Genomic DNA, 25,924 nt, shown 5'->3' with positions numbered 1-25,924 from the left:
AGATACATGGGCTAGTATCTTTTAAGCCAGCTCTGAGAATTTCTCCTTGAAACTTAAATGTATTTGCTCCGTAAAGACAAATAAAACTTCTGAGGAATGTCCCCAGCTTTTTCCAACCCTCCTATTCAGTATCTACCTTGCAAGGCCCATCCTCCTTCATCCCTTTCTAACCATACTAGAGGATGACATAGAATTCTCTACTTTTCCATAGAGAACTTAGCTGACTGGAAACTTGGTATAGATGTATCTCCATAGTCCAATTCCAAGACACAGTAAGGCCAGATTCATGGCTGAGGCCCTCATCTTTCCCAACAAAGCAGTAGAGCCCCTTGTTGGTTAACAACCCAGCCATATATTGGCTGGTCTATGAAACTCACTATTTTTTAACACAAATTCTCTATGTGTGTATCTTTATGTATATGTATGTATGTGTGCATAAGATATGATATGTTTGCCCATTGCATCAGATCGCTCACTTGAAGTAAAGTCTCTTCTCTCCTTACTGTTTTTTTTTGTGTGTGTGTGTTTTTTTTGTTCCTGTGTACCAAACTAAGCCAAAAGTCAAACTAAAAATGCTGCAACACTCTTCTGGCTCTCAGAATCCTCAAAATTCAAGAGTTTTGATGGCTCTTAGAACTTTAGGAACCACAGTTAATGCCTATATTTAAAATATATTGGGTAGTTAGGTGTTGCAGAGGATAGAGTGTCAGGCCTAAAGTCAGGAAGACTCATTTTGATGTGTTCAAATCTGACCCCAAATACTAGCTGTCTGACCCTGGGCAAGTCACTTAACCCTTGTTTGCCTCAGTTTCCTCCTCTGTAAAGCGATCTGGGGAAGTAAATGGCAAACCACTCCAGAATCTTTGCCAAAAATACCCCAAATGAGGTCATGAAGAGTCAGACATGACTGAAAAGCAACTGAACAAAATACTTTAAAACTCCCAGCCCCAGGTTTTACACAAAGAATACAAATTCTTTACATAAGGAACAATAGTTTCTAAGAGTATCAATTTTGCTGTGAAGCAAAGCTAATCAGTTCCTTTTTATGAGAGAAGTCCTGGAGTCAGGAAAACCTAAGTTCAAATCCTTCCTCATGCATTTATTAGCTTTGTGACACTAAGGAAGCCATTTAACCTCTCTTTGCCTTATTTTCCTTATCTGTAAAATGGGATAATAATAAAATCTAATTCTTGGTGGTATGATAAGGATCAAGCAATATATTGCTAATAAAGCTTTGTAAACCTTAAAGCACTATATAAAGACTAACTATTATTACTGTTGTTGTTCTTTGTTACTAATATTACTGATAAATTTTCCTGAAGGTCCCAGGATCCTGGAAACCTTTCCCCTAGTGTCTCAAGGAATGAAGTAATGACCATTAAATCATTGTAGAAAGACTCAAGGAGTCTTAGGAAGGTTTACACATGTGGGCCACAACCACGAGAGTCATATTTGAGGAACGTGTGTAGACCTGGGCTATGATACAGTGTTCTCCATAAGCAAAGTTTTAAGCTATTAATGCTTATATTGAAAAACCCTGTATATCTGGAGGTTGTTGCCTTTACCACTACAGCCTCAAAATTCACAATCTCTGTTACAATAGTAATAATTGTTTTTAAGCTTACAACTACCCAAAGCTTGCCATATTTGCCAGGATAGTGAGTCAGTACCTTGATATATCACCAATCTCATCTCTTTCCTTCATTACAAACACTTGTTCCCAAAACATCTTTAATTGAAGTAGCCCTCAACTCCAAATAGGTAGCATATTACTAGCAAAGCAGCACTTGGTGTCTTTGGTGTTGTTCAGGCCCATTTTACCTGCACTTGACCCTAGTACCAGGCAAATCTTAATTCAAGAGATGAAATGCTGGCATGTCTTATAAGAACTCTTGGCATCTTTCTTTGACCATACTTTTTCCTCAATTGTTTTTTGTCTGTCTTGTCACGACCAATGTCTGAGAACACTATGCAGGAACACTGCTCACTGGTATACTGAGTAGACTGAGGCCTTCTACTAGCTTCCAGCTTCAGGGATGCAGGTTTCTCCTCTCTCCCCAGTGGCTCCCTCCACTCTTTATAATCCTGAACCCTCAGTGACAAGATGAATATAGAGCTAGACATGGAATCAGAAGACTTGAGTTTGAATACTGCCTCAGATACTTACTATCTTTTAACATTAATCATTTAACATACCCCAGTCTCAGTTTCATCTATATAATGAGGGGTTTAACTTGATGGCCTCTGATGTGAATTAATTTCAGCTATAAATCCATGATTCTGTGTTACTTTTTTCTCTTTCAGACTTACACTGTATCAGTATATCCACCATAAGTTACCTGGAAAGGGCTGCCCACCAACTAGGCTTTCATTTCTTTGGGTCTATAGCTATTAAGTGTCTAAAGCAGGATTTGAAGTCAGATACTCCTAATTCTAAATCTAGGGCTACAACCACTTCATTGTCAGCTAAGTGATACAGTGGTTATAGTTTTGGACTTGGAATTAAGATTGCCCGAGTTCAAGCCCTGCTTCAGATACTTACTAGCTATATGATTCTGAGCAAATCACTTAACTTCTGTTCAGATTCAACTTCCTCATCTGTACAATGAGGATAATAATAGCATCTACTTCACAGGGCTGGAATGAGATAACATATGTGAACTACTTTGCAAATCTTAAAGTGCAATCTATATGTTAGCTGTAACTATTGAATCCTCTTTTAAAGTTTTGCACTAGTATTCAGTCTCTGAGTTGATGTAATACATTAATGTATTCTATGGAAAACTACCCCTGCTATGCTGTACCCAGCATGGAAGCAGCAACATTCCATCTGTAATAGGGCTGTGTGAAGACTAGAAATTCTGCCACAAATTGTTAATAACTTGACAACTGTCTTTCCACCATCAAAGGAACTTCACATTCCAGTTCTCTAAGTACCTCCTCCTCCACTCATTCCTTCAGTCTTCCAAAAAAAAATAATCTAAGTAAAAGCTGGTTTATAGCAAAACTACATGGAGCTGATCTTTGAACACTAAACTACAGTAGACTAGGAAATTCAGTACATGATCTTGCTACTCATGGAATGGGGAAGATCATGGAATCATGAGGTCATGCTGTAGATGCAGAGCTAGAGAGGGAGCTCAAAGAAGGAAAGAAGGAAACATTTATTAAACATCTGTTGTGTGTCAGGTACTCTTCTAAGCAGTTTACGAATATTTCATTTGCTCCTTATAGCAACACTGGGAGGTAGGTAATACTGTTGTACTTATTTTACAGTTGAAGAAACTGAAGCAGACAAGTGATTTGCCCAGTCACACAAATGGTCAAGTATCTGAGGCTAGATTTGAACTCAGATCTTTATGACTCTAGGCCAATGTTCTACCCACTGTGCCACCTAACTACTTAGCTCATCTAGTCCAATTTTTACATCTAGTCCTCATTTTACAAATGAGGAAACTGAGGTCCAGAGTTCTTAAGTAGCTTGCTCAAATTAGCATGTGGCAGACCTGGGACTCACACTAAGATGGGATGGGACTGTATCAATGCTACTGTGGCCTTTAGTCCTACAAAATGGGTGGTTTGTGACATTAATATGCCTCTCCTATACCACCATTTTCATAGCTGTTTTCTACAATTGCCACATTTGTATTATATATCATGGGCTTTTAGGTTAAGAGCTGGAAAGGATCTCAGAGGCCATGTAATCCAGTGCAATAATTTGAACAGCTGAAGAAACTGAGGCCAGGGGAATTAATTTGACCTGCCAAAGGTCACAAAGATAATATCAGAGCCTTCTTCACCAGACTCTATATTATTTGCATAAACTCTAATAAAGTTATTCGCAGGATTATTTACCTTTGTTTTATTGGTGATATTGCTTCGGCATTACTAGCCTTGATTAAGCATGCTCTTAAAGGATTAGGAAGAAGTTTCAAGTGCTTGATCAAATATAGAGCTTCAGTTATACCTAATTCCCAGGCACATCCCAAATTCCACCCATTCTGTGACCATACCCAGATTCAGAGGCAAATATAATAAGCATCATCCAAAAAGATACTTGGCTACACACACACACACACACACACACACACACACACACACACACACACCCTTACACAGATATACAAACACCAGTCATAGTCTTGATCACCTTTCCAAAGGTGTCATTTTGGCAGCAAAGCGCACAGATATACAAAACGGAAATGCTTATGAAATTTAGACTACTGAAGCTACACTGCTCTCGGCTCTGTCCCTATCTTCCTATAGGTAATCACTAAACACCAGTGTGATCAAAGGATCAGCACTAATACTTTGGATAGCTCCCTGCAGTTTTAACTGGCTGACTGATTGCATCAAACTTCCAGAAGATCCTTCCCGCCCCCGGGTTCTAAGGCATACTGCTTTTCCCTGTTGTGACAACATGAAGTTATTTAGGTGCTGAGAGAAGCGTCTTTACTAATTATTAAATTACAACAAAAATGGTCCTTCCCTATTAAAGATCTGGTTTACAAGCACTTATCTGTGCTCATTACAAATAATTAGCTTGAACACATAGTGACACTAAATGATAAATCAGTGAGGAAATTAGTTTCTATTCTAGAGATCTGAAGCATTTGGGATGGCAGTATGGTGGACTAGTGAAAAAGCAAACATTGGCTCTGGAATCAGGAGACCTGCTTTAAATCCTAATTTTGCCACTTACATGTATTGTCTGGGCCTCATTTGAAAAATGAAGAGTTGGATGTATTGACTTCTAAAGTCTCCTGCAGCTTGAAATCCTATGAACATTTTAAAATTATTAGGTAGGAAGAAATGATAGCAGCACAGACTTAAGTCAGACAACAAAAGTATCAATCAGTGATGCAAGAAGCCAATAGTACTTAGCTATTAACCAATCCTAACTCCTGAATAAGATAATTTTAAAAATCAGTATAGTTGAGAAGGCACCTAGGTACAATGAAAAGATTAAGAGATTTAGAGTTAGAGACCTGGATTCAAATCCTGCTACCACTTGCTATCTATTTGACCTTACATGAGGTACCTAATTTTTCTGAGTATTCATTTTCTTGAATGATGGTATTTGAATGAGATGGCTTGCAAGCTGTCTTTCTATAATCTATAATCCTGTGTTGGCATAAAAGCACAGAATCCCAAGTAATATAGCAAACCCTATTAAATACAGACTTAACATCACCATTGCCTGTCAGCAAGATCTTTTAATGCTGTTTACAGATTTTTTTTTATCAGAAAGATTCAACTGCTTGCATTTGCTTGGGACCCTCTCCCAAAAGAATGTCACTGCAAAGTTGCCCAATAGTTGCCAGGTTGGTAAAGGTAAAAACAACAATTAAATGAACTAATCTTAAAAACAGCTCTGAATCCTGCATCAGACACATGGCCCTGGGTAAGTCACTTAAAACTCACAGTCTCAGATTCTTTATTTATCAAAAATAGATATTAATAACTTTTATCTTTCTGTCCATCTTTTCATCTTGCAGCCTATTCTCTAGTCATTGTTCTCATCCCCTTCTCCTCAGTGAAACATTGAATTCTCCCTCTGCATCCTCTGGTCCTGAGACCAGAGTCTTTGACTCATCTTATCTGGAACCAAGGCTCTGTGCTACTTTCCAGCCATCTCTATAAAATGCTGCCACATATACGACCCATGCTTGTTTGTGTGTTATTTTCCCCTATCAGAATGTAAACTCTTTGAGAGTAGGGACTGTCATGCTTGCTTGTATTTGCATCTTCAGTGATTAGCATAGTGCCTGGTGGATTGTACATGCTTATTAATTGTTCTATCTATCTTTTTCTATTTTCCTGCCTCAGTTGCTGTTAAGATCAAAAGAGACATTATATATATATATAACATATATATACAAATCTTAAAGTGCCATATAAAAATATTATTATTATAATTATAATAATAATTATCATTATTCCTGACTCTGAGGCCAGCTCTCTATCTGCTATGCCAAGGCTGACTCTCTTTATTGTCCTGTTAACAGACTGATGATAGGAAACTTTTGATAAAGAGTTGCTATGTTGGATTTTCATTTTCTCATTTTGAGAGGCAATGGGGTCTTATAGAAACACTTTAGAGCTGTAAGCCAAGAGAACTTGTTTCTAGTCCCTGTTCTCCCATGAAGTTGTTGTATGACTTTGAACAAGTCAGTTATTTTCTCTTTGCCTCAGTTTCTTTAGTTGTGAAATGGGCATAATACCACCTGTTTACTTATTTCACAAAGAAATTATAAGGATTAAATGATGGAATAGATATGAAAATGAACTGAAAAGCTAACAGTGTTGTGTGAAGTATTGTTGTTAGGTTTCCTGATGAGTACAGGTACACTTTTGAGGCAGAAGCAGTGGGAAATAGTGAAAATAATATAGTAATCCAGAGATTTGGATTTTGGGGTATTGGTTCTGCCACATTCTGTGTGATTTAGACGAGTCATTTAATCTCTCTAAGCCTCAGTTTATTCATCTGTAAAATGGGGATACAAGTTTTCACCACCTACCTCATAGAAAAGCCCGTGGATATAGAAATTTGAATTGTTGTTTCCTTAAGGAATAAAGTCTGTGGTGTATTGGCACTATTTCTTACTTGAAGCCATTTCTTTTTCTTTCACTTCAGTGCATCTATCCTGGATTTATTTATGAAGGATGCGTATTTCCTGGGATTTGGGATACACATACACAACATAAGGAGATGAAAACTTAGTAAGCAGAATAGTAGAGTGGAGTGAGACCAAGTAGTTTCAAATCCAGACTCTAATGATTACTTTGTGGTGTTGGAGAAGTCATTTAAATGCCCAGAGTCTGTCTCATCTGTCTCAATTTCCTCATCTTCAAGGTAGGGGATAAACTAGATGTCCACTGAGGTCCATTACACCTCTAGTTCTATGACTACCTGAGCTACAAACATCTACTTTGTCAATTTCACATTCATTTGCCTATGGAACTTAGTACTTGTCCAGGTTAAAACCAGCTACCTAGCAAAGCAGGGCTACTATGATTGTAACTCTTTACCAAATAAGAAAAATACGCATTTGACAAACAAAATTGTAAAACTCATGCTAATCTCTCCATGTATAGCAAGAATTTCCAGCACCTTTCTCTGATAGCACAAATGCAGTGAGAATATTAATAAATGGGATATTTGCTCTACAGTAATTTTTAGCCCAAGCTTATCAACTGAGGATAGTCATGTGGACAAGCCTATTACTATATAGAGATGTATAAAATTAATCCATTAATTCTGGACTCACTTATGGGGACTATAACTCATGCTGTAACTGGGTCACATACTTTGGCTACTTTGTTAGAAGATGACATTCATTAGGTCATTTCCATTAAAAACATATTTTGTTGACATTGGAAAGACTAGATTTGTGTAGCCCAGAAAGCCTCATTTGAGGGTGCTAGAATTGACAAGATTTTAATGTAACAGCTTTATGTTCCCTACATCTTTTTTTTGAGGGTAGGGACTAGAACTGGGATTTCACTGGGGAATCCTAGTTAGGAAATTCCCTAATCAATGCAAGTTGGCAACTTTGCCATAATTTATATTCTTATAGAGGTGAGGGCAAATGATTTGCCTAGATACACAACCAACATAGGTCTCAATTAGTGAAAATAACTAATTTCTTGAACTGGTCACATGTTTTTGATTTCACATTTCAAAATTATAATTATTTAAAATATTGTAATTGATTCAAGTCCAACGGAAATTCTGATTTCTACAAGCTTTTCATTTCACTGAGTTTGAATTCGGATCTGTGTATAAGATTAGATTGAGGTGTAAGGGGAAGAGTATCATGATTAAGTCAAGATAAAAATTCAGAAAGGAAGCCTAATCTAAGCCAGATGTTTTGAAAGTGTCTGTGTTGTTCTAGTTCTTCTTATAGCACATGTTATGTTTTATCCTTGGGGCAAAAATTGGCTCTACAATAAGGCAAATTACTTATTTTTTTCTTAATTTTCCAGCCTAGGCAGTCTCCTGCCTACTTTTTTTTCTTTTGTGTATCTATTTCCCTCCATGCCTCCTCTCTCTCTCTCTCTCCTCTTCCTCCTTTCCCAACTTCCTTCTCCATGTGGTCAGTAAGTGCTGTATCTCCAGCACTTAGCACAGTGACTGGCAAATAGTAGGTACCGAATAAATGTTTATTGAATTGAATTCCCCGTGTGTAAAATGGAGATAATACTTTCACTGTACCCCTCTATAGTTTGTTGTGAGGAGAATGTTTCTATTACATTGTAAGCTTCCTGAAGGTAAGGACTTTGCTTTATTCAACTTTATATACCTACTAAATACTTAATGAATGTTGGATTGGATTTTCAAGATATGCATAAAATATCTATTTGCAAGGAAGATACTTACCTCTCTATGCCAGTGACTGCCAATCATTCCTCGTATTCAGAATTGAGAATTGGTCCCAATAAATAGGAAGACAAGAATGAAGGCTCCCTGATCATCAGTTCTTTGAACAATCTGTTCATTATTAGCATCAGCATCATTGTTAGCATTTATAAAGCACTTTTACAAATATCATCACATTTTATCCTCACAACAACCAATGAAGACAAATGCTATTATTATCCCCATTTTACAGATTAGGAAACTGAGATAGCCAGACGTCAAGTGATTTGACCGGGTTACACTTCTAGTGTTTGAGTCTGAATTTGAACTTAGATGTTCCTGATTTCAGGACCAGTACTCTATCCATTGTGTCACCTACCTACATAAGACATTGCTAACTCAATGACTGTCCTTGTATTCACTGAATCTTTCTCTAAGGTTGGTCTAAAGAAAACTTGCTTGAATAGGTCTAAGAGATGCTCTATTGGCATGAAAGCTATTGCAATGTCTTGCAGTGAAAACAGCAAATGAGTTCTGGAGAATCTGTGTTTAAATCTCCCCTCCAACAGTTACCTCTGTGTGGCATGGCCTTAAACAAGTCAATCAATTTCCATAGATCTTACTTTCCTATTTTCAAAATGAGAAGGTTGGAAGTGGCCTCGGAGGTCCTTTCTGGTTCTAGAGCTATGATCTATGAGTCTAATGAGGTATTTATGAAACCTCTGCTCCTTCTGTCAATTGTGACCACTTGCTTGTTCTTTTCCCAAGAGGGCCAGTGACGTCATGGGTAATATCTTAACTTGCACATGGAGTGGATTTAATTGAGGCAGAATTGCATAAAATCTTCAGCTTCAGTCATTGAAGTTCAATGGCAGGACAAAAGTCAGGATAACTAGGGAGAGCCTAGGAGGGCAGTAAACGACCTTGGGTCTTTGATTCTAACATGCTGTAAGTGCTCCCCAGTGACTGCTTCAGCTGCCTTCATGGTCTTTGGAACAAATTGTTCGCATCTGCCCATTCCACTGGGGAAAGTCTTCACATACTTGGAGTAGACATCCCCCTACTCACTGACAGGTTTGAGGACTGTGAGTTACCTTCAACTGGTTTAGCCCATATGCCAAGACTATTTACTAGGATGTGGCCACTGCACGTACTATAGGTTCTTGAAGCCACAAGTTGGGTGAATCAGGTAGACACCAAAGGTGGATGAGCAATCATAAAAGTGGCTTTTCAAGCCTTCACATCAGAGGTACTAGTCCTCTCTTAACACCCTCTAGCCCCCTGTGACCACTTAGAGGTATGGCTTAGGCGCAGTATCCACCACTTATGCATATGAGTATATGTTAAAGGGAGGGAATCTGACTTCTTTATTGTTTTGCCAAGAACATATTTGCAAGTTCATTGCCAAATGAATTTGACTGGATCAAATGTTATGTTGTAGAGAGGTATATGAGAGGAAGAGATGTAGGTTGGAACTAAATTATGGAAGGTCTTGAATGCCAAGAGAAACTGTATGGACTTTTTTGGCATTCAATTAAAAGTCACTGAAGGTTTCTGAGCTGTGATAAGACTTTATAAAATTTCTCACACTATATACATATTAAGTCACCTGTGGTGACTTCAGAATGTATAATTAACAACAGTAACTGACATTTCTATCGCATTTTAATATTTTCAGAGTACTTTACACAAATTTTCACATTTGAGTCTCACAACAGCCCTATGATACAGGCCTTATAGATATTATTATCCCTGTTTATCAGAGAAAGAAATTGAGGCTGTATGATGTTAAGTGACTTGCTTAGTTACACATTGCTCGGAGGTAGAATTTGAACCCAGATATTATTGACTCTACTCTGGGCTGCTATATAGCACCCCACTTAATAAACCCCAGCTTGAAAAGAAGACCCTTTGCAGTCAAAGGGTCTAGGTTTGAATCCTGGTTCTATTACTTTCACGTTCAATGCCCCAGTTTTCTGATCTGTAAAATGAGGACCTTAGTCTCAATGACTTATAAGATGTCTTTTCACTCTATATTTTCAGCCTTTGATCTGAAAACTCAAAAGAGAATAATGTAGGGGAATCAATCAAGTTATATTCTGGATGTGGAAACCAAAAGTCAATGAATTTTCAGGATGATACATGAGTAAATAATCACCTAAATTAAGCATCACCTGATCTTTACATGGTCTCATTCTATGCAAATCAAACAGACACATTAAAAACCTTCTCTCTATCAAGGACAGAGACAGCCTGGCACAGTAGATTGAGAGCCCATGTGGGAGGCAGAAAGATCTTTGTTCAAATCCCACCTTTGAACCTCTGACACATTGGCTATTTGACCCTAGGGAGTCACTTACCTTCTCAATGCCCCAAGCAACTTTATAAAATTATTAATTATAGAGTAGATGCCAGTATGCATCATTAGTAAGTTTCCTCACTGGGAATCCTCTGTAACCATGAAAGTATGGATCTTGTCCAGAACATGAAAGGTACTATGCTAGGGATTGGGGAGATGCACTTATAGAAAGGAAACAGATTCTGCTTTCCAGGAGCTCACAATATTGTACCATGACAATGTAGACATCATTTTTCTTTTAAGGATAACTACTCACTAAATCCTCTCACAGTGGAGAGAATCTCAAATCTTCCAAAACAGAATTTGTATGTTACCTGAAATTTTCTTCTAGAACCACTAAGGAGCACTCAAGTTCTTAGAGATTCTCAGTTCTCTATGTTCTGAGTCCAACCATCCTACCTGCCTTAATAATCGACCAAACCACACACTTCATTTAGGAGGCCAGTTTATTCCATTATGTGGGCTCATATTTGTATTGAAATGGGAATTTCAGAATTTATTTATAAAGTGGTCAGAAAAACCTAAGCCCCTTGTCAGTCTTATAAAGGTACATTAAAAAAAATCCTTTATCTATCTATCAATATGTTCATTCATTCAACAAATGTTGCTAAGTGACTGCTACAGGTAAAGCTATATGCTTGATGTGCAAGATAAATTATGCAGGATCTCTGCTAACATAACACAAATGCATAGATAAATACAATGCAAGTTGCAAGATGATAAATATGTGAATGTAAATCAATATGAGATACTGTGCAATAAAGATCACCTCTAGCCAGGAAGAGAAGGGGAAATGTGGCATTTGTGCTTGGCCTTAAAGGATGAGGTATCATTGCAAAAGGCAGAGTGTGGGCAGCAGGAGAAAAGAAGATCTTATATTACAAGTTTAAAGAATGGCACAAAGGTAGAAAATATTAGAATATATTTGCAAGTTCATTGCCAAATGAATTTGACTGGATCAAATGTTATGTTGTAGAGAGGTATATGAGAGGAAGAGATGTAGGTTGGAACTAAATTATGGAAGGTCTTGAATGCCAAGAGAAACTGTATGGACTTTTTTGGCATTCAATTAAAAGTCACTGAAGGTTTCTGAGCTGTGATAAGACTTTATAAAATTTCTCACACTATATACATATTAAGTCACCTGTGGTCATATCTTGATGCTGTGTATTTATCTTTTCATCTATCATGGCAATTCAGTCATATCTGGTGACTGACAATGGCATATGGCATATTTAAGTGTACGCATGTGTATATGTAGAAAATATTTGTGTTTTTGTCCAGATATGAGATTTCACAGGAAGAAGAAACTCCATATACAGACACACACACACACACACACACACACATACACACACACATATATACACACACATACATATACATATACATATAGTAGCTTCTCCAAAATTGATTAGAAACATATCTGTAACTTAGAGTCATAAAGAGCTACCTGAGATATTGAAAGGACAGGTGACTTATCTTCAATAGATTACAAAGTTAGAACATTTCAGGTTCAGAACTACAAGCCTGATCTTCCACTTAGCTCCCAAGACTGTCTGTCTATCCACTATGCTAAATGGTCTACAAAGTAGGGGCAAGTGTGGCTATAGCCAGACCCTAAGGGATCAGTGACTTGTTGTTCAGTCATGTCCAACCCATGGACCATATCACCCCAATATGGTGTTTTCTATGCTATTTTCTTGGCAAGGATGCTAGAGCAGTTTGTCATTTACTTTTCCAGAGGCAAATAGAGGCTAAATGACTTGCCCAGGGTCACCTAGTTTGTAAGGGTCTGAAGCTGGATTGGAACTCAGGTCTTCTGGGCCCCAGGTCCAAAGCTCTATCTGCTGAGCCATCTATCTGCCTTATCAATCCGATGGTAAGAAGAGAGATGACACTGAATCCTCCCCACAATAGCTAACCAGGGCGTTTGTTTCCAATGTAACGATACATACCATTACTCCCCACTCCCAACACTTTCCTACTCTCCTTCCTCTCTCCACTTTATGAGTTACTCATTCTACTTTCAAGGTAGTTATAACCTAATCATTGCTCTATAACCAACAACAACATTTTCACAGGAACCTCTGGAAATTTCTATTTCCCATTCTCCCCAATTCTTTGTCTTCTCACAGATCACTTTGAAGTTTCTGTAGGCTCCTCAGAGGGTAAATTCTGGATTTTGAATGATGATCAATGAGTAAGAATCTTGTCCCTCATCACTTATTCTTTTGAGTGGAATAGGGTAATCTCAAAGTCATGGATAGGCTCTCATCTGAGTCTTGCATTTCATTACATTATTTTTTGCCTGAAACTCATCCTTCTCTGAATTTCTTATTTCTGTTGAGGTCATCTATAATCAATATCATTCTAGTTGCCTGAATTCAGATTGTTCTCCCTGGAGGTGGATAGCAGTTTTCATCATGGATCCTTTGGAACTGTCATAGATCATTGTCTTCATCACAGTATCTAAGTCTTTCATAGTTGATCATCAATACAGTATTGGTGTTAAAGAGTACAATATTCTCCTGGTTCTGCTCACTTCAATTCATATCAGTTCATCTAAATCTTCATGGTTTTTTTTTCTGAAATTTTCCTGCTCATTATTTCTTATGGCAAAATAGTATTCCATCACAATCATATACCACAATTTGTTCAGCCATTCCCCAATTTATGGGCATCTCCTCAATTTCCAATTCTTTGCTACCACAAAAAAGAACTTCTACAAACTTTTTTTTTGCAAATAGATCATTTTCCTTTATCTTTGATTTCTTTGGAGTACAGAGCTAGTACCAGTATTGCTGGGTCAAAGAGTATGCATAGTTTTGTAGCTGGTTAAGAATAATTACAACTTTTTCTGCAGAAGGTGGGACTATTTCACAACTAGTAAGAGCTAGGATTACAACCAAGAATAACCTACCCAGCAAAACAGTATAATCATTCAATTAAGTATGCATGTATGTATGTATATGTGTGTGTATTCCCTCTTTGAATCAATTTATATGTGAGTGAGGTTCAAGTATTGACTGCTCTGCCCCTGCCATTTTACCCTACATTGTAAAAGCTCTTCCTTGCATGCATCCTTTATGTGAGGTAATTTTCCCCATTCTTCCTTCTCCTTCACCTTTCTCCCAGGGCATTCGTCTTTTTCACCTATCAATTTTTTTGTATCATTCCAACATAATCAACTCACTTCTGTATCTTTCTTCTATGTAGAATCCTTTCTAACTTCCTTAATAATGATAAGTTTTTTTTAAAAAAGTTTTATGTATCATCTTTCCATAGAGAAAAATAAACAGTTTAACCTTATTAAATCCCTTATGATTTCTCTTTCATCTTTACCTTTTTTATGCTTCTCTTGAGTCTTGTATTTAGGAGCCAAATATTCTATTAAACTCTGGTCTTTTCTTCAGGAATGCTTGAAATTCCTGTATTTCATTAAATATTCATTTCCCTTGAATGATAATATTGTTTTGCTGGGTAGGTTATTCTTGTTTGTAATCCTAGCTCTTTTGCCTCCCAGAATGTCATATTCCAAGGCCTTTACTCCTTTCATATGGTCACTGCTAAATCTTGTGTTACCCAACTATGGCTCCATGATATTTGAATGGTTTCTTTCTGACTGTTTAAAGTATTTTCTCTTTGACTTGGGATCTCTGAAATTTGGATATAATATTTTGGGGAATTTTCATTTTGGGTGCCTTTTCATTAGGTAATCAGTGTAGGATATCAGGACAGTTCTTCTTGATAATTTCTTGAAATATTATATCTAGTCTCTTTCTTTGATCATGGCTTTCAGGTAGTCCAATAATTTTTAATTTATCTCTCCTTGATTTATTTCTAGGTCAGTTGTTTTTCCAATGAGATATTTTGCATTTTCCTCTATTTTTCATTCTTTTGATTTTGTTTTTGTTTCTTGAGAACTCATGGAGGCATTAGCTTCCAATTGTCCAATTCTAATTTTAAGTAGTTCTTTTCTTCAGTATTTTTATGCCTATTTTTACCAAGCTGCTAATTGTCTTTCTGTAATTTTCTTTCTTTGCTTTCATTTCCTTACCTATTTTTTCCTCTATCACTCTAATTTGATTTTGAAATATTTTTAGCTCTTCCAGGAATTCTTGTTGTGATTGTGTCCAATTCTCTTTTTCTCTCTTTGAGGCTTTGATTGTAGCTGTTTTGATTTAGTTGTCTTTTGAGTTCATGTCTTGATCTTCCCTGTCCCCATGGTAGCTTTTTATGGCCATGGTTTTTGTTGTTGTTGTTGTTGTTGTTTGCTCATTTTTCCACCCTATTTCTTGATTTTGAATTTTACATTAAAGTTGGGTTCTGTTCCCATCTTGGAGGTGGTGGTGAGGGAGCACTGTCTGAAGCTTCAGACTTTTTTGCACTGCTATTTTCAGAAGTAGTTCCAGTGCTTCCAAGGTTGTGTGATTTGGGGAGACGTGTAGTCACTGCTCTCTTGTTATGCACTCTTATTCTTACCTGAGAAGAGTCCTTGATTCCTTGGGATTTCAATCAATAATGCTCCTCAGGGCCTCTCTCCCTTGGGAACAGGAACATCACTGTTTCTTGGGCCCCTGATCTCTTGGGACTGGAAGTAATAGTGCTCCTCAGGATCTCTGATCCCTTGTGACCAAAAGCAGTACTACCTATCAGAGCTTCTTCTTCCTCTTAACTGAAAGTGCTCCTCTTCATCCTTGAACTATATCTCAGAAGTGGATATACAATGGAGTTGCCAAACCGCATCTGTTCCTCCATCAAGTGCCAATGCAGTGGTTTCCTATTATCTCTTTCTGACCAGTCCCCAGGTCCCTTGGCATTTCTCACGTGAAAGCTCCTGAAGTTGCTGTTGCTTCTGTCACCAACAGAACCTGGTCCTACCATTTCTATTTCATCCACATGGATTTTGCATCTTTCTCCACCCTTATATCATAGCTTTCTCTGTCAACTCCCCTAAGTTGTCTGGGGCTTAAAGAATATCTCACAGACCTTTTGTTAGCTCTGACACTATAATTCAATTTGAGGCATTATTTTAAAGTTGTTTGGGGGTGTGTGTTGGGAAAGCTCAGCTCAGTGCTTTCTCTACTGTACCATCTTGGCTCTGCCCCGAGAAACCCATCTGTCTTTCTCTTAATCTATTCTCCCCATTGTTGACAAAATAATTTTCATGGCCAGGTTACTATTTAATAAACTCCAATGACTCCTTACAGACTCTAAGATTAAATATTATTTCATCTTTATTTCATCCTTTTAACATTTGTATTTTGTATAACTTTTATAGTGTACATAATTTGTAAAAGAGTAGACTATATAATTTATAAATGAGTAATTAGACATATTAGGAATATAAGCACTTTTTATTACTGATGAAAGTGTGATTAAAAAAACTGAACACTACTGCACAATCTTGCATCTCTTGATTCACAAACCTACATTTATATATGTGTGTGTGTTAAATATATTTGTGTATACACATATAAATACACACATGTATACAAACACACATATGCATCTATATCCTTTTCTATGAAAAACTATCATGCCAGTTTAAAATGAATCAAATATATATCTATTTAGAAGATAGTTTTCTGCCATCTGAAACAATCTCAATACCATATTGAATCTACATAATTATGTTCATTCAATGAGAGTGTTGTTAAGAAATTTGTCTAATACAGACTAAATAGGAAAACTGGATGAGAAGCATGTGACTGAATTACTATTAATCCTTTTTTGTACACTCATTTTAACAGAGGTGAAAAGTAACATTTTTTCCCACAAAACCCAACATTTATAAGTGAAAGAAAGTGTCATCCCACAAAATAAATATAAGACAATGAGTCAGGAGGGATTAGTCTTAGCTTTGCCATGAAAGGTAATGCATTTAACTCCACATGCTACCTATTATCTAATTTTATCTCTTGAACAGCTGTGAGAGGGAAACAGCCATTATTATCTCTATTTACAGGTGGTAAAACCTAGTGATTTTAGGCTACTGCCAGAGGTCATATAGAATCAGAGCCAGGCCCTAGGGCTTAGGTTTCCTATGTTCCAAATGGAGTGTAAATCTAAATTTCCCACACCACTACAATGAACATATTTAGATCGGAAGATGTCCTTGAATATAAGGACTCATTCAGAAAAAGAAATGAGGTAAAAACGTCTTTTTGATATGATGAAATACTAATTTTACAAGAAGAATTGGAGAAAGATGAGAGAATTTACCTCATAATTTTTTGATATGACAGCACTTTGAGAAACCAAATGCCGTCATCTCAAAAGTCTTAGTGTAGTTTCAAGATACTAAGGATTGAAACGGTATGTGCCATAATTTCCTTTTTCTATGCAAATTTTCTTCCCATATAAGGTTCATTGTTTTCGTATCAGGCTGGATTATATGGTTTCTCCACAACCCCCACTTTTTGTTTTGCTAATAGCAAACAGACTTGTTAATACTATTTGTCAGGAAATAATTAAGACATTGATTATACTGGGATTTGAGACTCTTTTCCCTTTATAGTACTCAACCAGCTCTTTATTTGCCATCCCCAATACACCTATTATCAGATGATGCCTCTTCCTCTTGTTGGGCAAATTTAGAAAACAGATGATCAAATATGAAGCCAATATATGTGAAGCATCATCTCCCATATATGCCACTAGTTGCTGGATACTACCTAGGAAAATAGGAAAGAGGAAAATCAGCTGTAACATCTCTTGGAGGGGCTTTACTACCTCTGCCATACAATGATTTTAAGTACCATGGTGTTCCTATACTAGTTAATAGTTAGCTCTAAAATATGTACAATGAACCGCCACATTTTATCAGAGACCAGTAGTCCATCATTCATGGTTCTGCCTCTGACAAAGAAAATAAAGGAAATAGTACAAAAAAGCAGTGTTGGGATGAGATGTCACACATTCTAGTTTATCCAAATACCTGGTTGCTATGGATCTCTCATCAATTCACTTATTTAAATATCTTTTTGCTTATTAATGGTTCCACTTTGTAGGACCTCTATAGACAGTAAGCTCTATAGACTTTCACTTGTACCACTTCTTAAAGTAACAAATAGTCCTTACATTTTTTCCTTCCTTCTCTCTCTCTCCTTCTTCCTTTCCCTACACTCCTTCCTTTTCCGAATGTTCCTAATCATCTTCCAATTGCTCCTCCTATTTCTTTCCATTGTCTTTTCCCTTATTTTTCTACCTTCTCTCTTTTTTTTTTGTGGTGTGGAACCTCTTCCAAGTCACCTGCAGAATGCTGATCTTAGAGTCTGAAAGCCTTGAGTTCATATCCTGTCTCACACACTTACTAGCTGTACGACCCTGAATAAGTCACATTCTCCATGTCTCAGTTTCATTATCTGTAGAACAGAGATGATAATAAGTACCTATCTCACAGGGTAATGTTACAAGGTTCAAATGAGATAATACGTGTAGAATACTTTGTAAATATCAAAGTATTTTATGAACGTTAGCTATCATTATTATTTCAAGATTCAAGGGTATCTTTAGTTCTGAGAAAAGCAACATTGTAGAGTGGAAAGAACACTAGTTCAGGAAATTTGGTTTCAAACCCCAGTGATAACATTTCTTCACTGTGCAACCATGGATGTCAATAAGTCTTTCTGAGCTTCAACTTTTCTGCTTGTAAAATGCTGATAATAAAATTTATACTATCTACTTCCTGGAGTTGTTGGGAAAACACTTTGTAAATCTGAAGGCACTTAATAAATGAGTTATGATTATAAAGTCAGGAAGACCTGAGTTCATGTCTGGGCTTCAGGTACTTATAGGTATATGACTGGGAAACTCATTTTATCTTTTTGCCTCTGTTTCCTCAAGTATAAAATGTAAAACAACAATAACCCATGGTTATTGTGAGAATCAAATGATACAATATTTGTAAAGTACTTATCATAATACCCATTATATAGCATATGCTTAATAAATATTTTTTTCCTTTCTCAATATTTGTAATAATGAAAATAATACTAGCTGGCATTGATATAGTACCTTACGGTTTCACATAGTTTGACATACATGATTTCATCCTCATAATTCGTCCTATGGATAGGAATGTTGAGGCATATACCTGTCATATGATTTTTTTCAAATGCTTGCAGAGATAATCATTCCTAATTCCATAAGAATAGTAATTAGCAGTAAACAGTCAAGGTCTGATTTTTAATCCAGGACCCATTCACTACACTGTGTAACTTGCAGCAACAGTATATTATTTTCCAGAGCTGCAGATACTCTACCTTTCTTCACTGTATTCAAATGTTCCTTCCTTCGTGTTAGAAATAATTAAAAGTTTTCACATGAAAAAACAAACAGTGGAGATACACTAAGAAGAAAAACTGCCAAATGGGAAAAAAAGTTACACCAAATACTAGTGATAAAATTCTTATATCCAAGACACAAAAAGAATAAACCTAGAGCCACTCCCCAATAGGTAATTAATCAAAGGATATAAATAAAGTTTTAAAAGAATTGCAAAACATAAACTACCATTCAAAAAATGTTCCAAATAATGAATAGTAAAAGAAACACAAATTAAGTAACTCAGATTATAAAACTTGAAAATGTTTGGCAAAGCTATGGGGAGACAGACACTGTTTATGACACTATGAATTGGCCCAACTATCTCTATATCAAATTGAAAATATACAAGAAATTTTCTGTAAACGAATTCAAGTAAAGATTATTTCATTCAATGTATTTTTACAGTGCCTGGATCATAGTAAGCACTTGATAAAAATGTTGATTGATTGACTAAACAGTTAATATCCTTTGATCAGAAAATCCAACTACTGGGTTTTTCTCCCAAAGGCATCAAAGATAGAAAAATAATGTCCAATATACACCAACATATTCATAGCTGCACTCCTTATTGTTGAAAATAATAGAAAAATATAAATCCCAGTAATTGAGGAATAACTGGGGGAAAATAAAAAACTATGTTAAATCAGTGTTACAGAAGTTTATTGTATAGTAAGAGGTCACAAATAGAGGAATTCAGAGAATTATAAGGCAATTTGAATGAGCAGATGCAGATCAAAATAAAAAATAAAATATTATATATTTTCATTAATACACATATATACACATTTGTATATATGTATATCTTAATATCCATATGTACATACATAGGCTACAGCAATGTGAATGGAAATATCATAAAAAGGAAGTCACATGATAAAAAAATTTAAGAGTGTTCTCTAGAACAGAAAATGACACATTTTTCCTTTCTGTCCAAAAACCAAAACCAAAACCAAATAAAATCCCAAGGAATTCATAGGGCATAATAGAAGCATCGCTGGTAAAAACAGACACTGTTTTCCTTTAATTGTTATCTTTCACAAGAGAGTTCAATTTGGAAGGGATAGAATGTTTGGTTTGGTTTTTCTTTTAGAGATGACTAAGATGTAAAAACAAAAATAGCAGTGATTTTTTTTTAAAAAAAAGTCTACATATTGGGTTGATCATGCCTCAAATCTCTAAGTGTTTGAATTCTATTCTAACTTCATAAAGTAAATACATTTGGTTATGATGAAATCACAAAATGCAAATATCAAGGGTTTTGTGTCAACAGTAAATTGCTCATTTGGCACACGTGCAGCATATTCACATTTAGATATAAGAATTTAACTTGGAATGAGCAACTTGAGACTCTACCCTGCGGCAAAACTTATGCTACTATTAGAATTCAACTGTCTATTTAAGTTCAAAACTTCTACTGTAAACTTATTGCATTTAATTTCTTTTGCTTTTGAAGACTAAGGAAAGAGAATTTATATATATATATATATATATATATATATATATGTATATCAACTTAATTTTTTTTAAAAAGGTAGAATCAATTTTCACATATAGTACTTCATAGAGGAATCATATAATGCAAATTTATATTAGCAATTCTTAAGTATACTGGAAATTTGCTGGAACATGATCTACCCTAGCACAGAATTTGGTGGGTAAGATGTGCCAAGAAAACTTATTAAGGAAGAATCAAAAGAGCTGGTGGAAATATGACCTTTGTCAAGTATATCTGATAAGAATCTGCTATCCAAAATACATAGGCAACAAAAGGAAAATGTTAAGACCAAAAACCAAGAACCATTCTCCAACAGAAAAGTGGTCAAAGATTATGAATTAACAATTCTCAAAAAAAAAAAATCATGCAAATTATTGACAGTCATGAGACAGCGTGTTCCAAAGCACTAATATTATGGTTAATACAAATCAAAATAACATTGAGATATTTCCATGGTCCTAGAAAATTAACAAGATAATAAATATAGGAGTACTTAATGTGGAAATGGCTGTGTAAAGATAGGCACATATGTATATAATTGGTGGAACTGTGAGTGGGTGCAACCATTCTTGGAAAGAATTTGGAATTATGGTAATAAAGTGACTAAAATATAAGTACCTGCTGATCCAGAGATACTACTGCTAGGCATGTATGCTAAGCAAATCAGCGATAAAAGGAAAGGACCCATATGCACTAACATTTTTATAATAGGAACAAGGTAGATGTCAATCAGCTGTAGGATGGCTAAACAGATTGTAGTACATGAATATTAATTGTGCTATAAGAAACAATGAATGTGAGGCATACTGAAAACATGAGCAGACAAATGAAGTGCTCCAAAGTATAGCAAATATTAAGCAAGAAATAAGTATACACAAAAATTATAATATATATTTTTAAAAATAGGAAAATCAAAACTGAATTTTATACAATTATAGTGATTATGCTTGGGTCCAAAGAAAAAACATGAGAGGGCATCTCCACCTTTCACTGTGGTTTTATGGGATGGTGATCTAAGGGTGTGGAATATTATATTTAATGTGAGACTTTTTTGATATATTGATTAATTTTGCCAGAATTTTTTTTCTATATTTTTTATGTGGGATGGTATGTTAGGATGGGAAAGAGGTATAATATACTGGGAAATGTCATTGATTTAAAAAAGAAAAGTTAGCACTAAAATTTATTTTAAAAATTAATCTGGCTTCTGTATTTTAACATATGTATGTATCTATCTATAATTGAAAACACATCATATACATATGATATATTTTCAGTTTTAAAAATATAAACTTACATTTGCTTATAGATTTCCAAATAAAGTATCTTAGGCAATTTTGATGGTGGTATGGTTAGAAAAAACAACACGATCAGTAAAGGTACCTAAATTACTTTATGAATAATTGATATTCATATAGCATTTCACAAATTAGCATAGATAATCTCATTTAATCCCTCCAACAACACTGATATAGTGTCAAATCAAGTATTTGATAAGCATCTACTCTATACTAGGCACTATGGTAAGTGCTGGATGTATAAAGAAATGCAGAAACAATCTTGGTTGTCAAGGAGCTTGATCTAGTAGGGATATGCAACATGCAAGCACTTATGTGCAAACAAGTTATATAAAGTATTGATTGCAGATAATATCAGAGGGAAGGCACTAATAGTAAGGGAGACTAGGAAAGGCCTCCTACAGAAGGTAGAATTTGAGCTTGAAGGAATCCAGAGAAGCCACAAGGATGAAATGATGAAGAGGCAGAGGGGACAACCAGAGAAAATTATGAAGTATGATTATCATCCCATTTTACAGATGAGGCTACTAAGTCTAAGCAACATGGTTAAAGTCACACAGTGAGTTAATGATGCAAGTACAGATCAGGTCTTCTGACCCTAATTTCTCAGTTTCACCAGACTTCCAAGTACATTTCCACCAAATCATTTGGGAAATCTTGGTTAAAATTGATTATTGGAGAAGTTGTGAATGAATGAAGATAGTGAACATTAATTAGAACAATGCAAAATCCAGAGAGAACAATTCCTAAACATTACCTTGTAATAAAATAAAGTTGTTTTCTCCTTCTTTGTTTTTTAGATTGACCATCTCTGCTGAATGTCCCATGCAACTTGAAGACTTCCCAATGGATGCACATGCTTGTCCTCTGAAATTTGGAAGTTGTAAGTTCTTTTTGCAAGTAAGAACTATGGCTATAATCTCAGTGGGCTTCCTCGATCATTCAGGTGGACTTGAATAAAAACACTTTCCAGCAAATACTTTTGTTCACTCTCACCTTGCCCTTCACATATTTGCACTCTCATTTATTCATTCAAGAGACATTTGTCTGAGTGTCTTTAATGTGCAAGGCAGTATAATTTTAATCTGCCTAGTACTTTGAGAAAATACTTTTATACAACCCTATGTTATAATAATCTAAAAAGGTAGGTAGGGGAGATCATCCTCATATCATCAAAGTTAACTAGTTAAATGTTCAATTCAAATTCACATGTGATGAATAATAGAACTGGGACCTGGACCCTGGCCTTTGGACTACAAGTTCTATGTTCTTTCCATTATGCCACGTTGCTTTTCAATGTTTTAATACTAAATGAGTGAGAGGTCTACAATAGCTTGGAGCAGCCTCGTGACATGTCTCAGAATCCAGAGGTAACTTCTTATTTCAGAACAATGTAAGCACCTCCTGGGAATTTAGTTTTGTTTTTATTATCAGTGTTGCTGTTACTACTATATGTAGGCTTGGACACTGAGGGAGCTAACTTCAGAAACTTCAGGGACCAAATCTGGTCTACCTTATATTGAATTAAAAACTCCAGGGCAATCTTAGGATTATCTTTGCCTGCCTTGCATTTTCATACTTGCATAGTCAGGAAGACCCAGGGACTAGTATAGATTTTTTGGGATCAACTCCTAGGGTTGAACCAAAATAATTATCTCTCAAATTTAGGCACCTTTTCAATGTCAACCAATATTTTTCAGTTATTCAGTATATGCAATTCATCATGGTAGGTGCAGGGGAGGGGATGAAAAGATTCATCCATTGACTAAATTAACAAATGAGTATTATCTATTATATGCAAAGGACTCTCCCAGATATAAGGGACAGGGAGAAGGACTTAATATATGGTTTTATTGCTACAAAGATTTTCTCTGTGAAGCAAGTCCTATCAATCAAGATTGGTATTTTCAGTTCATAGCTTTAGTGAATTGCCTTAGGACACTGAGAAATTAAATGATTTATTGAAGGTCGTCACTCAGTCACTATGGGTGAAAGAGGCAGGGCTTTAACCCAGGTCTTCCTGATGCCAAGGCTCACCCTTCAACTACTTCAGCACACTGCTATATATTAGGAATACAAAGGTTTTGTTGTTGTGTTGTTTATCAATAAATCAAGAGTTTATGTTTTGCCAGGGATGAGGTAAGGAGAAAATGAATAGGGCAGGTATGTATCTACACGTATAAAATAAGATTAAGAGAGGGGCAGCTAGGTGGCACAGTGGATAGAGCAACGGCCCTGAAGTGAGGAGGACCTGAGTTCAAATCCAGCCTCAGACCAAACACTTGACACTTACTAGCTGTGTGACCCTGGGCAAGTCACTTAACCCCAATTGCCTAAAAGCCAAAAAAAAAATAAGATTAAGAGAATTGGAGGCAAAGGAAAGAGCCAGACAAAGTTCTGTAAGACAATCTGAAAAAAGAAAAAAAAAACACTGTATCTGGGAACACACTTCACAAAGGAGGTGTATGTAAGTAGATTCTTGTCAGAGAAGACTATGTGGAAACCCGAGATAAAAAAATTGATATAAATAACATAACCTGATTAAATCAAATGGGAAGGAAGCTATACAAATAATTTTGGAATGAGATAAGTAAGATATATGCAAAATATAGGTCCAGATACAATTCAGTGGGAAGATTTAAGGAAGAAAAAAATCTCTTCACCTAGAGAGGGATCAAGGAAGGCTTCCTTTTTTCTAACTAATGTCCTCTCTAGGCCTATCTTTCCCCCTACTCTAAGGCTGTCTGTGGTTTAGTCTCATTGCCACATTGTGGGAAAACTTCCTCTCATTTGGAAATAGTCATAACCTTATATCAGGTGAGAGTGGTTGACTGTGAATGTTATAATAATAATAGTAATAGTAATACTAATTATTTTCCCATAGGAACTCTAAGGTTTTCAAAGTGCTTTACATATATAATCTCATTTGATCATTAGAACAACTTTGATATAAGTAATATGGCAGTCATTTTTTCCAGTTTTTCAGATGAGGAAACTGAGGTACAGAGAAATTAAATGTCTTGCCCGTCATCTGATAGTTTGTTAAGTATCATGGATGGGATTTGAACTCTCATCTCCCCTCAATACACATCCTTGAGCATTTCTGGTATACAATGATTTAATATTTCATGTATAAAGAAGTGACCAGAAGATAATAACTTATTTATTTTCTTATTTTGTAATAAATCAGGGTTATCCTTTAAGCTGTTCTCTGATGTCTCAATAACTTCAATGTTGTTTTCTATGATTATAAAAATGCTACTCTATAAGACTTATTGCTTTAATTCCTCTTTAATATTGCAAGTCCATTCTTGCCTTTAATCTTATTTTCTATTTTTAAAACTTGAAGCTGTTTATATTTACTTATACAAGAAAGCTTTAAAATATTACCACTTACAAAGTTTTCCAGAGTAATATACTCCAAATGTAATCAGGCTTTTTAATGGACCCAAAGATTTCTATTTTATTCTTAATAAGCTTATCTTAATAGACAAGTCAATTGAAAATTTCTTGTAAGAGTTTTAGAGGGGGTAGCTAGATGGCACAGTGGGTAGAACACCAGCCCTGAAGTCAGGAGGACCTGAGTGCAAATCTGGCCTCAGATCAAAAATTTGACACTTACTAGCTGTGTGACTCTGGGGAAGTCACTTAACCCCAGTTGCCAAAAAAAAAAAATCGAAGAGTTTTAGAGTACAATTTAAACGCAATTAAAGTTTCAGTGTGGTAGAAAAATACACTACTACCCACAATAAATGTTATTTCCAAATAGTTCTGTCATCATTGTTAAATAATTCCGGTGAATATGTCTAACTTATTTTTTGCCATATTTTAGAAAATTTCAAATTCCTTTCAACTAGAATTAGATATATCACTTTCATGATGTACAGTATTTATTTGATTCTCAATAAAAGGAAATTGATTTGAAAATGAAAGTTTTCTTCAAATACTGTATCTCATCCTTTGTTCTGTCCAATATTTAAAGATAACCATCTAATATTTAAGAAAAATAGAATGATAAATGAAGTTTTCATTTTGCTTTATGAAAAACTAAAAACCCCAATCAATTACATGTTTAT

The 25,924-nt window shown here is 35.6% G+C and overlaps 1 protein-coding gene across 2 annotated transcripts in view; it reads left to right on the top strand.

The window, feature by feature from the left end:
- Window positions 1-25,924, top strand: part of GABRA5 (gamma-aminobutyric acid type A receptor subunit alpha5) — a 109,425-nt gene that overhangs the window by 46,447 nt on the left and 37,054 nt on the right. For both annotated transcript variants that reach the window (XM_020992905.1, XM_020992904.2), the window contains exon 6: window positions 22,649-22,731. In XM_020992905.1, coding sequence (XP_020848564.1) covers window positions 22,649-22,731 — 83 coding nt within the window. The remainder of the gene's footprint in view (window positions 1-22,648; window positions 22,732-25,924) is intronic.

This window comes from Phascolarctos cinereus, unplaced genomic scaffold, assembly GCF_003287225.1.
Source record: "Phascolarctos cinereus isolate Bilbo 61053 unplaced genomic scaffold, phaCin_HiC Scaffold_726;HRSCAF=1367, whole genome shotgun sequence".
In the NCBI taxonomy this organism is placed as follows: domain Eukaryota; kingdom Metazoa; phylum Chordata; class Mammalia; order Diprotodontia; family Phascolarctidae; genus Phascolarctos; species Phascolarctos cinereus.
Note: the sequence above shows the minus strand (reverse complement) of the source record. Positions and strands in the feature narration are given on the sequence as shown.